General features: G+C 47.4%; 1 protein-coding gene across 1 annotated transcript; it reads left to right on the top strand.

Moving 5' to 3' along the window:
• Positions 1 to 4,419: 4,419 nt before the first annotated feature.
• LOC123486496 (keratin-associated protein 16-1-like) lies at positions 4,420 to 4,899 on the top strand (the record flags this gene model as incomplete). Its single annotated transcript, XM_045217815.1, has 1 exon — positions 4,420 to 4,899. A coding segment is annotated over one exon (480 nt), but the record flags the coding sequence as incomplete, so codon positions are not given.
• Positions 4,900 to 16,663: the final 11,764 nt, after the last annotated feature.

Here is a 16,663-nt window from a genome sequence, read left to right as displayed (position 1 = left end):
AAGAGTGTAGAACACCCAATGACAGAGGAGAGAGAGTGTAGAACACCCAATGACAGAGGAAAAATAGTGTAGAACACCCAATGACAGAGGAAAAAAAGTGTAGAACACCCAATGACAGAGGAGAGAGAGTGTAGAACACCCAATGACAGAGGAGAAAGAGTGTAGAACACCCAATGACAGAGGAGAAAGAGTGTAGAACACCCAATGACAGAGGAGATAGAGTGTAGAACACCCAATGACAGAGGAGAGAGAGTGTAGAACACCCAATGACAGAGTAAAAAGAGTGTAGAACACCCAATGACAGAGGAAAAAAGTGTAGAACACCCAATGACAGAGGAGAGAGAGTGTAGAACACCAAATGACAATAGGAAAAATAGTGTAGAACACCCAATGACAGAGGAGAGGGAGTGTAGAACACCCAATGACAGAGTAAAAAGAGTGTAGAACACCCAATGACAGAGGAAAAAGTGTAGAACACCCAATGACAGAGGAGAGAGAGTGTAGAACACCGAATGACAGAGGAGAAAGAGTGTAGAATACCCAATGACAGAGGAGAGAGAGATGTAGAACACCCAATGACAGAGGAGAAAAGTGTAGAACACCGAATGACAGAGGAGAAAGAGTGTAGAACACCCAATGACAGAGGAGAGAGAGTGTATAACACCCGAATGACAGAGGAGAGGGAGTGTAGAACACCCAATGACAGAGGAGAGAGAGTGTAGAACACCCAATGGCAGAGGAGAAGTGTGTAGAAAACCCAATGACAGAGGAAAGAGAGTGTAGAACAACAATTGAAAGAGGATAAAGAGTGTAGAACACCCAATGGCAGAGGAGAGGGAGTGTAGAACACCCAATGACAGAGGAGAGAGAGTGTAGAACACCCAATGACAGAGGAGAGAGAGTGTAGAATACCCAATGACAGAGGAGAGAGAGTGTAGAACACCCAATGACAGAGGAGAGAGAGGTAGAACACCCAATGACAGAGGAGAAAGCGTGTAGAACACCCAATGACAGAGGAGAGAGAGGGTAGAACACCCAATGACAAGAGGAAAAAGAGTGTAGAACACCCAATGACAGAGGAGAGAGAGTGTAGAACACCCAATGACAGAGGAGAAAGCGTGTAGAACACCCAATGACAGAGGAGAAAGAATGTAGAACACACAATGACAGAGGAGAGAGAGTGAAGAACACCCAATGACAGAGGAGAGAGAGTGTAGAACACCCAATGGCAGAGGAGAGGGAGTGCAGAACACCCAATGACAGAGGAAAGAGAGTGTAGAACACCCAATGACAGAGGAAAAATAGTGTAGAACACCCAATGACAGAGGAAAAAAAGTGTAGAACACCCAATGACAGAGGAGAGAGAATGTAGAACACCGAATGACAGAGGAGAGAGAGTGTAGAACACCCAATGACAGAGGAGAAAGAATGTAGAACACCCAATGACAGAGGAGAGGGAGTGTAGAAAACCCAATGACAGAGGAGAGAGAGTGTAGAACACCCAATGGCAGAGGAGAAAAAGTGTAGAACACCCAATGGCAGAGGAGAAGGTGTGTAGAAAACCCAATGACAGAGGAGAGTGTGTAGAACACCAATTGAAAGAGGATAAAGAGTGTAGAACACCCAATAGCAGAGGAGAGGGAGTGTAGAACACCGAATGACAGAGGAGAGAGAGTTTAGAACACCCAATGACAGAGGAGAGAGAGTGTAGAATACCCAATGACAGAGGAGAGAGAGTGTAGAACACCCAATGACAGAGGAGAGAGAGTGTAGAACACCCAATGACAGAGGAGAAAGAGTGTAGAACACCCAATGACAGAGGAGAAAGAGTGTAGAACACCCAATGACAGAGGAGAGGGAGTGTAGAACACCCAATGGCAGAGGAGAGGGAGTGTAGAACACCCAATGACAGAGGAGAAAAAGTGTAGAACACCCAATGGCAGAGGAGAAGGTGTGTAGAAAACCCAATGACAGAGGAGAGTGTGTAGAACACCAATTGAAAGAGGATAAAGAGTGTAGAACACCCAATAGCAGAGGAGAGGGAGTGTAGAGCACCGAATGACAGAGGAGAGAGAGTTTAGAACACCCAATGACATAGGAGAGAGAGTGTAGAATACCCAATGACAGAGGAGAGAGAGTGTAGAACACCCAATGACAGAGGAGAGAGAGTGTAGAACACCCAATGACAGAGGAGAAAGAGTGTAGAACACCCAATGACAGAGGAGAAAGAGTGTAGAACACCCAATGACGAGGAGAGGGAGTGTAGAACACCCAATGGCAGAGGAGAGGGAGTGTAGAACACCCAATGACAGAGGAGAGGGAGTGTAGAACACCCAATTACAGAGGAGAAAGAGTGTAGAACACCCAATGACAGAGGAGAGGGAGAGCATAGCACCCAATGACAGAGGAGAGTGAGGGAATATCACCCAATGACAGAGGAGAAGGAGGGCCAAACACCCAATGACAGAGGAGAGAGAGAGCTGAGCACCCAATGACAGTGGAGAGAGAAGGGAGAGCACCAAATGACAGAGGAAATGGATGGCTGAACACCCAATGACAGAGGATTGAGAGGGTATAGCACCCAATGACAGAGGAGAGGGAGGGCTGAGGACCCAATGCTAGAGTAGTTCATGTTTATCTATACACTGAGTGTACAAAACATTTGGACCACCTGCTCTTTCCATGACAGTTAATTCACCAGTCATCAGATATCAATCCAATTGATCATCTGTGGGATAAAATGGAACGAGCTATTTGGAGTAGAGATCCACTACCAGCCAACTTGACACAACTGTGGGAATCATTGGTGTCGACTTGGGCCAGCATCCCTGTGGAACAATTTAAACACCTTGTAGATTTAATGCACCGACGAATTGAGGCTGTTCTGAGGGCAACTGAATATTAGGAAGGTATTCCTAATGTTTTGTACACTCATTGTATATATTTTTTACCATGGCAGCCCAATAATTACCTGAGTAACATTCAAATATAGACAACTAAAAACATTCCAGGAACCCCCAATGTAAAACCTGAGGAATTTGTCTTAAAAACAAATTTTCAGAGAGTGAGAGCTGAGACCAGGGCCTCTGGGTTCCTGCCTGTCTCTGTGGTTTACCTCTAGTCCTGTTCCAGTCAAATGGCTTTACCTGGGAGTGTCACTCTCAATTCAGGCCTCACTCACCTGAACAATACTTAAAACCACACAACCCTTAGTTTTTAGACGTGAGGAGGTGGGTCCTTTTCTGTACATTGAGGCCATTTCTGGGCAATATGTCTGTATAGAGGACTGGGTTATCTCCTATGGATCAGCAGCACCATTATATGCAAATGTTCTGTATAGCCTCTCCAACTGTTTCCTTCTCTGGTTCTGCCCAACCCATTTTCCAGTGGGATGAATATCACATGCACAGTTGTTTTTGTTGATAAATAACACATTCAAGGAAATTAGGAAGAGTGTAAGGTTTATAGGTTAAAACTGGAGAGACGGAGCGAGAGAGAACGAAAGACAGAGTTACCTTCAAATAACAGGTGAGGCCATTTTGGATTGCATAATCATGTTGGAGATCTAGCAATTTTATTGTAGAGAAGTGTATTTATAGTTTTTTCCCCAATATTTTTTCAGATGTTAAGTGGTACATTTCCAAAACTCTTGGAACACAAACTCTAATTGTGTAATATCCTCTATCTTATGTTCAAAACCTTTCATTGTGTTTTCATTGTGTTTAAAGTCAGGCAGTGTGTGACCATAGGAATCATGTTCCAGTTTGGAAGGTTCCAGTGTAGAATAATCAACCATGTGTTCTTACCCTTGTCGGCCCTCTGAAAATGTTATGTTGAGGTTTTTCACCCCTACCCACTTTCAATACTTCAGAAACCTGACCTAACAATCAGTGATTGTTCATGTCTCTGAACAGGTGATAATGTGGGGAGCACTATCTTCACCTGTCCTATCACGTCATATCAGTAAAGAAGGAGAAAGACAGTTTGCATTTATAACATTTTGTAAAAGTCTGTGTACAGTATACATTTTAATCATATAACCTTTGAATTTCACAGTGATGGAACCATTTTTGTATCTCACCCTGCTAATCTCAGGTCACTTTGGGCTGAAGAGTCCTTGCTAATCGGCTCCACATTGGCCCCCAAGACATTAGCCCAGTGTGTCCCAGTGTGTCCCAGTGTGGCCCAGTGTGTCCCAGTGTGTCCCAGTGTGTCCCAGTGTGGCCCAGTGTGTCCCAGTGTGTCCCAGTGTGTCCTAGTGTGTCCCAGTGTGTCCCAGTGTGTCCCAGTGTGTCCCAGTGTGTCCTAGTGTATCCCAGTGTGTCCCAGTGTGTCCCAGTGTGTCCTAGTGTGTCCCAGTGTGTCCCAGTGTGTCCCAGTGTGTCCTAGTGTGTCCCAGTGTGTCCCAGTGTGTCCCAGTGTGTCCCAGTGTGTCCCAGTGTGGCCCAGTGTGGCCCAGTGTGTCCCAGTGTGGCCCAGTGTGTCCCAGTGTGTCCTAGTGTGTCCCAGTGTGGCCCAGTGTGGCCCAGTGTGTCCCAGTGTGTCCCAGTGTGTCCCAGTGTGGCCCAGTGTGGCCCAGTGTGGCCCAGTGTGGCCCAGTGTGTCCTAGTGTGGCCCAGTGTGTCCCAGTGTGTCCCAGTGTGTCCCAGTGTGTCCCAGTGTGGCCCAGTGTGGCCCAGTGTGGCCCAGTGTGTCCCAGTGTGTCCTAGTGTGTCCCAGTGTGGCCCAGTGTGGCCCAGTGTGTCCCAGTGTGTCCCAGTGTGTCCCAGTGTGGCCCAGTGTGGCCCAGTGTGGCCCAGTGTGGCCCAGTGTGTCCTAGTGTGGCCCAGTGTGTCCCAGTGTGTCCCAGTGTGGCCCAGTGTGGCCCAGTGTGGCCCAGTGTATCCCAGTGTGGCCTAGTGTGTTCCAGTGTGTCCTAGTGTGGCCCAGTGTGTCCCAGTGTGGCCCAGTGTGTCCCAGTGTGGCCCAGTGTGGCCCAGTTTGGCCCAGTGTGGCCCAGTGTGGCCCAGTGTGGACAGCCCATATCTGGTGAAGACAGCCTTCACTATTCCTGAAATTAGCCCACTCTTTGGATCGACTGTCCTTATTGGGCCCATTTGGTCCCCAAAATGAGCTTATAAATTGGCCCTTTGTGTATTGACCACCCTATAGCAATGTATCAGTTTAATCTATTATGTATAGGTATTTATTTATATATAATTCATTTAGTACAAGTTAAATCAAATATTGCCAAAGTAATGAATCAATTGTAATATTTACGAGCCCTAAATTCTGTTAGGTGTTTTCACATATGGTCCTCTTTAAAATAGCTGATCTCAGTCCTCTTTAAAGTGAACTAGCTTAAAAAAAGAGAGCTAAATAACTCAGTTCTCTTTGTATTCACAATACCCCTTGCCTTTGAATGAGGACTCAACTCTTTTGCTAGTTCACTTCAACAATTTTTGGAGAGAGTGCTCTTTGCATTCTCACTTCTACGTTTAGAAAGGAACCAAGATCTTTTCCAACATTCACTCAGTGCACTCTGGGTTTTTACAAAGCACAGGACAAGCCATTCAATCAGAATGTGTTATCGGACAGCTAGATATACCTACTTACATATTGGAAGCTAATAGACATAGACATAATCATTGTAATCAGAAGATACTATTAACATTTACTGTACATTTTATTGCTAACATAATGAATAGCATTAGAATAACTGCAGAATAACTGCAGAACAAATCATGCTTTAATTCAAAATTGTACACCCAAGGTAGGCTACTGTCCCTTTAAGAGCTAGAAGAGATTTTGCACCCTATGTTGTGATTCTCACCAAATAGGTTGCCTTCGCACGTTATTCAAACCCCACAATCAATAAACAGCTTATGAAGCTCTCTTAGCCTATAGATCACATATGGCAAACAAATCACCTGAGCTAAAAACTCCACACATTTTGGAATTTCTGTGCATCGTTGACAATCGCTAATCAATGTCCAAAAACAACACACATTTTTTCCTGTGAACCTGCACATCATCATCTTCTCTCTTTTGGTCAGTAGTTTTTTTTATCTGGCACATACCACACTTTATCAGAAAATAGCTTTGAAGGACACAGATCTCACACGCTCAACGTAAACGTGGTCCTCTGTAGCTCAGCTGGTAGAGCACGGCGCTTGTAACGCCAAGGTAGTGGGTTCGATCCCCGGGACCACCCATACACAAAAATGTATGCACGCATGACTGTAAGTCGCTTTGGATAAAAGCGTCTGCTAAATGGCATATTATTATTATTAACAGTCAACGAGTCAAACCCCACATTCATTGATTTGGAACCAGATCTAACGACCTAACCAAATGAATTATATTTTCCCCTAATATACAAAAATTCCTTGACTATATCACATCTGCTTCTGAAATAATAGACAGTTTATTATAATGCTTAATTCTACCACATGCCCTATGTACTCTCTCCCATTTCCACGTACGTCTACATGTTTGGGCATGCAAGTCAACACCTATAATTTTATCCAATCCCTCGTATTAAATTACACTCACATACAGTGGGGGAAAAAAGTATTTAGTCAGCCACCAATTGTGCAAGTTCTCCCACTTAAAAAGATGAGAGAGGCCTGTAATTTTCATCATAGGTACACGTCAACTATGACAGACAAAATGAGCAGTTTTTTTCCAGAAAATCACATTGTAGGATTTTTAATGAATGTATTTGCAAATTATGGTGGAAAATAAGTATTTGGTCAATAACAAAAATGTCTCAATACTTTGTTATATACCCTTTGTTGGCAATGACACAGGTCAAACGTTTTCTGTAAGTCTTCACAAGGTTTTCACACACTGTTGCTGGTATTTTGGCCCATTCCTCCATGTGGATCTCCTCTAGAGCAGTGATGTTTTGGGGCTGTCGCTGGGCAACACGGACATTCAACTCCCTCCAAAGATTTTCAATGGGGTTGAGATCTGGAGACTGGCTAGGCCACTCCAGGACCTTGAAATGCTTCTTACGAAGCCACTCCTTCGTTGCCCGGGCGGTGTGTTTGGGATCATTGTCATGCTGAAAGACCCAGCCACGTTTCATCTTCAATGCCCTTGCTGATGGAAGGAGGTTTTCACTCAAAATCTCACGATACATGGCCCCATTCATTCTTTCCTTTACACGGATCAGTCGTCCTGGTCCCTTTGCAGAAAAATAGCCCCAAAGCATGATGTTTCCACCCCCATGCTTCACAGTAGTTATGGTGTTCTTTAGATGCAACTCAACATTCTTTGTCCTCCAAACACGACGAGTTGAGTTTTTACCAAAAAGTTCTATTTTGGTTTCATCTGACCATATGACATTCTCCCAATCCTCTTCTGGATCATCCAAATGCACTCTAGCAAACTTCAGACGGGCCTGGACATGTACTGGCTTAAGCAGGGGGACACGTCTGGCACTGCAGGATTTGAGTCCCTGGCGGCATGGTGTGTTACTGATGGTAGGCTTTGTTACTTTGGTCCCAGCTCTCTGCAGGTCATTCACTAGGTCCCCCCGTGTGGTTCTGGGATTTTTGCTCACCGTTCTTTTGATCATTTTGACCCCAAGGGGTGAGATCTTGCGTGGAGCCCAAGATCGACGGAGATTATCAGTGGTCTTGTATGTCTTCCATTTCCTAATAATTGCTCCCACAGTTGATTTCTTCAAAGCAAGCTGCTTACCTATTGCAGATTCAGTCTTCCCAGCCTGGTGCAGGTCTACAATTTTGTTTCTGGTGTCCTTTGACAGCTCTTTGGTCTTGGCCATAGTGGAGTTTGGAGTGTGACTGTTTGAGGTTGTGGACAGGTGTCTTTTATACTGATAACAAGTTCAAACAGGTGCCATTAATACAGGTAATGAGTGGAGGACAGAGGAGCCTCTTAAAGAAGAAGTTACAGGTCTGTGAGAGCCAGAAATCTTGCTTGTTTGTACGTGACCAAATACTTATTTTCCACCATAATTTTCAAATAAATTCATAAAAAATCCTACAATGTGATTTTCTGGATTTTTTTCTTCTCAATTTGTCTGTCATAGTTGACGTGTACCTATGATGTAAATTACAGGCCTCTCTCATCTTTTTAAGTGGGAGAACTTGCACAATTGGTGGCTGACTAAACACTTTTTTTCCCCACTGTAAAATTCATTATATTCCAATATATTCATATCTACCAAACCATTCATGTTTCTAATGATTCTTTATTGCCACAAATCAGTTCATCACAATCTAGTCTCAGCGGAATGAACACCAAATTACCGAAATCCTTCCCCTCAGTCATAGAATCCTCCCAGAATCGTATAGGCTGGTCACTATTCACTGATCTTACAAAATTCTATGACAGGCATTGTTGTACGAAACTCCAAGATATCATTTACAAGAAAAGCGTATTATTCCAACGTATATATAATTATCATACACACCTCTATATCTCATCATTCAAACTTCAGAGTGCGACTCATTTACACTATTTACACCACTCTCATTCATATTTATACAATGTCGTTCTCAAACGCGCTTAATTACTATTTGTATAACCTACAGGAATATTTTATTCTATCAAAGGGCCCAAATTTGGAATGTTAACCCTATCCCAGTTATTATTTTACTGTAGTCAAATTATCATAATACTACATCACCTCTAAAGTTTCTAAATATAATGTCAGAAACATACCCTAAAAGATTGATCAAAATACAATGCATAGACGTCATATGATCACACCGGTACACGCGACCTGTTCCTCCAACAGGTTTTATTCAACCCCTCCTGGTAACGTGAATTTTCTACACTCAGTTGGTCAATGAATATCCACGCACCATTTATTGTTATCTTTCCTAATGTGAGATTAGGCACGCCCTTTCTCCATCAGGCAGAAGCTTCAAACGACCTCAAATATATTTCCTTTCCTTACAGAAAGGCTATTTACTTGCAGAATTTCTTATTATTCTCACTCACACGGATGAGCAGCCACTTGTTCCCAAATGAATCAGACAATTTAATGACTCACAGTAGCCCAAGCAAACCACTCATCCACATGATCAGACCTACTCTATTTAACACTTTCTCTATATTTTGAAGCCTTAGTGACTGTTTAACCCGTTCACCTACTCAGGATGACCTAACTTTTTTACCTGATCGACCCTGCCTAACTTTGGCATCACCACAACACAGGATAATGCCCCACCTACCCGAGCAGACCTCTAACAATGAATTCCTCATTAGAGTGGTAACCGTAGGTCCCAAATTTAGCTAGCCACCTGCTCGTTCAGCCCTCTGGAGCGCTAATTTTAGCTCTCCAAAGCGGTATCCACAGGATTTCTATTTATTTAGCCCCCTAGGTGATACACTTCCTCGACATACCTGGACTTTTACAACACTTTCCTAAGCGACCTGTAAATTCTTCCCTTCTTCTCTGATTCACTTCCTCGACACAGAAAATAAGCAGTATTGCACAGGATTTCTGCCTACCTAAGCAGCCTATAAACGATACACTTCCTCGATACGTTTAAACGGTATTCGTAGGACTTAACATGTTATTGTCTGATCGCTCAACCAGATGGACAACCGCCCGTGCCGAAATGACCCAGACAAAGCGATCAGCTGGATGAATCAAATGAATCAAATGAATCAAATGAATCAAATGAATCAAATGAATCAAATGAATCAAATCAATTGAACAGAAGGTTCAGACGAACAACAGAGTGATATCGACATGTATTCTTAAATTCAAAAGCTCCCAGTCTCAAATTTTCTGGTTCTTAAATTTGGAGAGACCTACTTGGTATTTCTGCAGCTGATGCCGTGCCCCAGATCGAACCACACAAACATTTATACTATATAAGTAAGAACTTGGCTTACCTTTTAAAAGCGGCCGCTTTTGTTTGTATGGTCCGTCCAAGCCGTTTCATAACTGCAGATGTACACCGTCTCTGGACCCTTTTTTTTAAACTCCTGGCTAGCTTGCCAAATATGTCGTAGAAATATTTGAATAAAAAAATAGTCAACTCAAAAATATCTCTCAAGAGACTGGAGCTTGTGAATCCAGAAATTAGACTTTATTATTGCGTAAAAAGCCGAGCCACTCCAGGGAACGGCTGTCTCCCTTTGGCTTAGAGATCTCTTATATACACACACACATGCACAGTCATGTATACATAGCTTACAAAGCTACTCCCCTTAAGATCACTGATTAACATCTTTATCTGCCATGCCACTATTATCTTTGAAAGTCCAATAACACATGTTGTTTACTCCAAAAGGCCTTGGGCGCTTTTCCATATGGCCTCTTCCTCTTATCCATTAAAGCATGTTTACACATTGTATTGACTATATTCCTTATTTAGCCATGCATCTGGACTTATAAAATGTAAATCATGTTTACTATATTTTATCTTTGACATTTCCCAACATTTTCCTTAATGTCACGGAATCAGCCGAGGCTGCTCCTCCTCCTTGCTCGGGCAGGTTTCGGCGTTCGTCGTCCCCGGAGTACTAGCTGCCACCGATCTATGTTTCGGTGTTTGACTTGTTTTGTCCTGATTGTGTACACCTGTTCCCCATTATGTTGTATTGTTTCCCCTATTTAACCCTCTGTCGTGCATTGTGTGTTGTGTGTTATTGTATTCGTCTTCGACAGTGTTAGTGTGCAGGTTGTTTTCCACCTTGTATGGAGATGGTTTTCTGCTCTGGTTACTTTCAAGTAAAGTACGTTTCCAGTAAGCTCTGTGTCCTGCGTTTGACTTCGCCTACCGCATTTCACCGTCGCCTTCTGTCAGAATAACACACCATCAGATGGAGTCAGCAGGATTGTCCGCGCTCAGGGGAGCACTGGAGGAGCGTGTAACCCAACAAGAGGCCGTGATCCAGCACCTGGGCACCACCATCCAAGGGGTGATGGACACCTTGAGGCAATGGGAGAGTGGAGGTTTGCCCACACCTCATCCTACGATACCACCACCATCAGCCATACCCATCGGTCCATCTCCGGAGTCCAGTGGGATTCGGCTCTCGCTCCCGAGGGCTTATGATGGCACCGCGGCCGGGTGTCAGGGTTTCTTACTCCAGGTTGAACTCTACCTAGCAAACATTCACCCGGCGCCCTCGGGATACGAGAGCGTGTCCGCCCTCATCTCCTGTCTGTCCGGCAAGGCGCTGGAATGGGCCAATGCCGAATGGGGTGGGATTGACGCCGCTACGGTCAGCTACGCTTCCGGGCAGTATTCGATCATCCCCCAGAGGGTAAAGCGGCGGGTGAGTGTCTATTCCACCTTAGACAGGGGAGGAGGAGCGCGCAGGAGTTCGCGCTGGACTTCCGGACGCTAGCAGCCAACACGGGATGGAATGAGAGGGCCCTCATCGACCACTACAGATGCAGCCTGCGGGAGGACATGCATCGGGAATTAGCCTGCAGGGACACCAACCTCAGCTTTGACCAACTGGTGGACATGTCGATTCGCTTGGATACCCTGTTGGCTACCCGCGGATGTCCCGGATTCGGGGCCGTCCATTCCATCCCCCAGCACTTCCGAGCCGACCCCTATGGAGCTCGGTGGTGCTGGTGCTAGGGAGACCAGGAGGGGCAGTATTCGATCATCCCCCAGAGGGTAACGCAGTGGGTGAGCGTCTATTCCACCTTAGACAGGGGAGGAGGAGCACGCACGAGTTCGCGCTGGACTTCCGGACGCTAGCAGCCAACACGGGATGGAATGAGAGGGCCCTCATCGACCACTACAGATGCAGCCTGCGGGAGGACGTGCGTCGGGGAATTAGCCTGCAGGGACACCAACCTCAGCTTTGACCAACTGGTGGACATGTCGATTCGCCTGGATACCCTGTTGGCTACCCACGGACGTCCCGGATTCGGGGCCATCCATTCCATCCCCCAGCACTTCCGAGCCGACCCCTATGGAGCTCGGGGGTGCTGGTGCTAGGGAGACCAGGAGGGAGACCAGGAGGGAGGCCGTCCCCTGAACCAACTGTGGCCGCAGAGGACACACTGCTGGTCGGTGCTGGGGAGGGTCTCCTAGGAATTGAGGCAGTGGACGACGCACTGATGAGTCATTCCAGGTGAGTAGGCACCCAACTCACCCAGAGCTCTCTGCTGATCATGTGTATTAAAGTGGTGTTTCCCGAGGTTTCTCCTCACTCCCAGCATAAGGCGCTAGTAGATTCAGGCGCAGCTGGGAATTTCATTGATCGCCAGTTTACCTATAAGTTAGGGATTTCTATTGTACCTGTTGATGTGCCCTTCCCCATTCATGCCCTAAATAGCCGCCCGTTGGGGTCTAGGTTAATTAGGGAGGTCACGGCGCCTCTCCGGATGAAAACGCAGGAGGGTCATGAGGAGATAGTACGTTTGTATTTGATTGATTCTCCTGCGTTTCCCGTGGTGTTGGGGCTTCCCTGGTTAACAGCTCATGACCCCAACATTTCATGGCAGCAGAGAGCTCTCCAGGGATGGTCTGATCAGTGTACTGGGCGGTGTGTAGGTGTTTCCGTAGGGGCAACGACGGTGGAAAGCCCAAACCAAGTTCCCACCTTGCACATTCCACCTGAGTATGCCGATTTGGCTCTCGCCTTCAGTAAGAAGAAGGCGACTCAATTACCACCTCATCGACAGGGGGATTGTGCGATAGACCTCCAGGTAGTCACGTGTACCCTCTGTCTCAGGAGGAGACGGCCGCTATGGAAACCTACGTCACCAAATCTTTGAGACAGGGTTACATACGGCCGTCTACTTCCCCTGCTTCCTCAAGTTTCTTTATTGTGAAGAAGAAGGATGGGGGTTTACGCCCGTGTATTGATTACCGTGGTCTAAATCAGATCACCATCAAATACAGCTATCCGCTCCCTTTGATTGCTAGTATGACGGAGTCATTACACGGGCAGCGATTCTTCACAAAATTGGATCTCAGGAGCGCGTACAACCTGGTGCACATTAGGGAGGGAGATGAGTGGAAGACAGCATTCAGTACCACCTCGGGTCACTATGAGTACCTCATCATGCCATACGGGTTAATGAATGCTCCTTCAGTCTTCCAATCATTTGTGGACTAGATTTTCCGGGACTTGCATGGACAGGGTGTTGTGGTATATATTGATGACATTCGAATATATTCCGCTACACGAGTCGAGCATGTGTCCCTGGTGCGTGAGTGCTTGGTAGACTGTTGGAGCATGACCTGTGTGCGAAGGCGGAGAAATGTCTGTTCTTCCAGGAGTCCATCTCCTTCCTGGGACATCGGTTGTCCGCGTCAGGGGTAGAGATGGAGATTGACTGCGTTTCTGCCGTGCGTAATTGGCAGACTCCACCACGGTAAAGGAGGTGCAGCGCTTCTTGGGTTTTGCCAAATACTACCGGAGGGTTTATCCGGGGCTTTGGACAGGTAGCAGCTCCCATTACCTCTCTGCTAAAGGGGGTCGGTGCGCCTGCAGTGGTCAGCTGAGGCGGATAGGGCGTTTAAACGTCTGAAGGACCTGTTTGCCTCGCTCCGGTGCTGGCGCATCTGGATCCCTCTTTGGCATTCCAGGTGGAGTGGACGCTTCCCGAGGCTGGGGTCGGGCGCTGTGCTGTCTCAGCTCTCGGGTACGCCACCTATACTCCGCCCCTGTGCTTTCTATTCTAAGAAGCTCAGTCCGGCGGAGCGCAATTATGACGTGGGGGATAGGAGCTGCTGGCTGTGGTTCAAGCCCTGAAGGTGTGGAGACATTGGCTTGAGGGGGCTAAACACCATTTTCTCATTCTGACTGACCATCGTAACCTGAGTACATCTGGGCAGCGAGGAGGCTGAATCCTCGCCAGGCAAGGTGGTCAATGTTTCTTTCCGCTTTGTCTTTAAGCTCACCTATATACCAGGGTCCCAGAACGCTAAGGCAGACGCCCTGTCCGACTATATGACATAGGAGAGGCCCATTGAGTCCACTCCCATACTCTCGGAGTCTTGTTTAGTGGCGCTGGTGGTGTGGGAGGTGGATGCGGAAATCGAGCGGGCGTTACATTTACATTTTAGTCATTTAGCAGACGCTCTTATCCAGAGCGACTTGCAGTTTGTGAATACATATATATTATATTTTTTTTATACTGGCCCCCCATGGAATCGAACCCCACAACCCTGGCGCTTGCAAACGCCATGCTCTATCAACTGAGCTTAATCCCTGCCGGCCATTCCCTCCCCTACCCTGGACGATGCTGGGCCAATTGTGCGCCGCCCATGAGTCTACCGGTCTCGGCCGGCTGCGACAGAGCCTGGATTCGAACCAGGATCTCTAGTGGCACAGTTAGCACTGCGATGCGGCGCCTTAGACCACTGCGCCACTCAGGAGACTGTTACGTTCCGACCCTACTCCTCCACAGTGTCCAGAGGGTCGGAGGTACGTGCCGCTCGAGGTTCGCGACCAGTTGATATACTGGGCTCACACGTCACCCTCCTCTGGTCATCCTGGTATTGGTCGGACAGTGCACTGCCTTAGTGAGAAGTACTGGTGGCCAACCTTAGCCAAGGACGTGAGGGTTTATGTCTCCTCCTGCTCGGTGTGCGCCCAGTGTAAGGCACCTAGACAACTGCCCAGGGGGAAGTTACAACCCCTACCCGTTCCACAACGGCCGTGGTCTCACCTATCGGTGGATTTTGTCACGAACCTTCCCCCCTCCCAGGGGAACACTACGATCTTGGTCGTTGTGGATCGGTTTTCTAAAGCCTGCCGTCTCATTCCCCTGCCAGGTCTCCCTACTGCCCTAAAAACTGCTGAGGCCCTGTTTACACACATCTTCCGGCACTATGGGGTGCCTGAAGATATAGTGTCTGATCGAGGTCCCCAGTTCACCTCTAGAGTCTGGAGGTCATTTATGGAACGTCTGGGGGTCTCGATTAGCCTTACCTCAGGTTTTCACCCGAAAGTAATGGGCAGGTGGAGAGAGTTAACCAGGATGTGGGTAGGTTTCTGAGGTCATATTGCCAGGACCGGCAAGAGGAGTGGTCGGGATATATTTCCTGGGCAGAGATAGCCCAAAACTCCCTCCGCCATTCGTCCACTAACCTGACGCCTTTCCAGTGTGTGTTAGGTTATCAGCCGGGTTCTGGCACCTTGGCATCAGAGCCAGACCGAGCCCCTGCGGTGGACGAGTGGTTTCGCGGTCGGAGGAAACTTGGAACGCTGCGCATGTCCATCTGCAACGTGCCATCAGGCGGCAAAAGGCGAGTGCCGATCGCCACCGCAGTGAGGCTCCGGTGTACGCACCAGGAGACCGGGTCTGGCTCTCGACCCGAAACCTGCCCCTTCGCCTTCCCTGCCGGAAGCTGGGTCGGCGGTTTGTGGGGCCCTTTAAAGTCCTGAGGAGATTGAACGAGGTATGTTATAGGTTACAACTGCCCAGGTATTATCGCATTAACCCCTCGTTCCATGTGTCTCTCCTCAGGCCGGTGGTGGCTGGTCCACTCCAGGAGAATGAGGTACGAGAGGCTCCTCCGCCCCGTTGGACATCGAGGGGGCTCCGGCGTACTCAGTCCGTTCCATCTTGGATTCGAGGCGTCGGACAGGGGGGCCTGCAGTATCTCGTGGAGTGGGAGGGGTGCAGTCCGGAGGAACGGTGCTGGGTCCCCAGGAGGGACATTCTAGATCCCTCCATGTTGAGGGACTTCCACCGGAGTCATCCGACTCGCCCTGCTCCGCGTCCTCCTGGCCGTCCCCGAGGCCGGGGTCGGCGCACGGCTGGTTCCGCACGTCAAGGGGGGTACTGTCACGGAATCAGCCGAGGCTGCTCCTCCTCCTTGCTTGGGCAGGTTTCGGCGTTCGTCGTCCCCGAGTACTAGCTGCCACCGATCTATGTTTCGGTGTTTGACATGTTTTGTCCTGATTGTGTACACCTGTTCCCCATTATGTTGTATTGTTTCCCCTATTTAACCCTCTGTCGTGCATAGTGTGTTGTGTGTTATTGTATTCGTCTTCGACAGTGTTAGTGTGCGGGTTGTTTTCCTCCTTGTATGGAGATGGTTTTCTGCTCTGGTTACTTCAAGTAAAGTACGTTTCCAGTAAGCTCTGTGTCCTGCTTTTGACTTCGCCTACCGCATTTCACCGTCGCCTTCTGACACTTAATGATACATTAAATATTACCATAATACCCACGCAGGGCAAAAGCGTTCATGTATGCTGGGTGTGTGTGTGTGTTTATGGCTGTAGGTATGTGTGTGTTTATGGATGTAGTTGGTGTGTGTGTGTTTGCACACCAGGGTGTACTGTATGTTCACAGATCCATCGATAGTGTGGTTGGGGTTGAGAAGTTGCTGGAGAAAATGTCCCTCATGAATCATTATTCTGGTCACAGGGTTCTACACACCTTCCTCATGTCTTCATCAATTTCACCTCATGACCAACTCTATGACCTGGACTGATGCCCAGAGTTACTGCAGAGCACAGTACACTGACCTGGCTACAGTAGATGACATGGAGGACCTGAACAGGCTGATTACTACTTGCAATTATTTTCATAACTGGTTTTGGATCGGACTGAAGAAAGGAGACTCCATGAAGTGGCACTGGTCTCTGGCAGAGAGACGTTTCTACAGAGATGGGGAGACTGAGTTCAGAAACTGGGACACTGGGACGCCCCAAAATGGCAACTGTGCTTTTATGAGTACTGCTGGGCTGTGGAACAACGCCTCCT

This window comes from Coregonus clupeaformis, unplaced genomic scaffold, assembly GCF_020615455.1.
Source record: "Coregonus clupeaformis isolate EN_2021a unplaced genomic scaffold, ASM2061545v1 scaf1242, whole genome shotgun sequence".
In the NCBI taxonomy this organism is placed as follows: Eukaryota; Metazoa; Chordata; class Actinopteri; order Salmoniformes; family Salmonidae; genus Coregonus; species Coregonus clupeaformis.
Note: the sequence above shows the minus strand (reverse complement) of the source record. Positions and strands in the feature narration are given on the sequence as shown.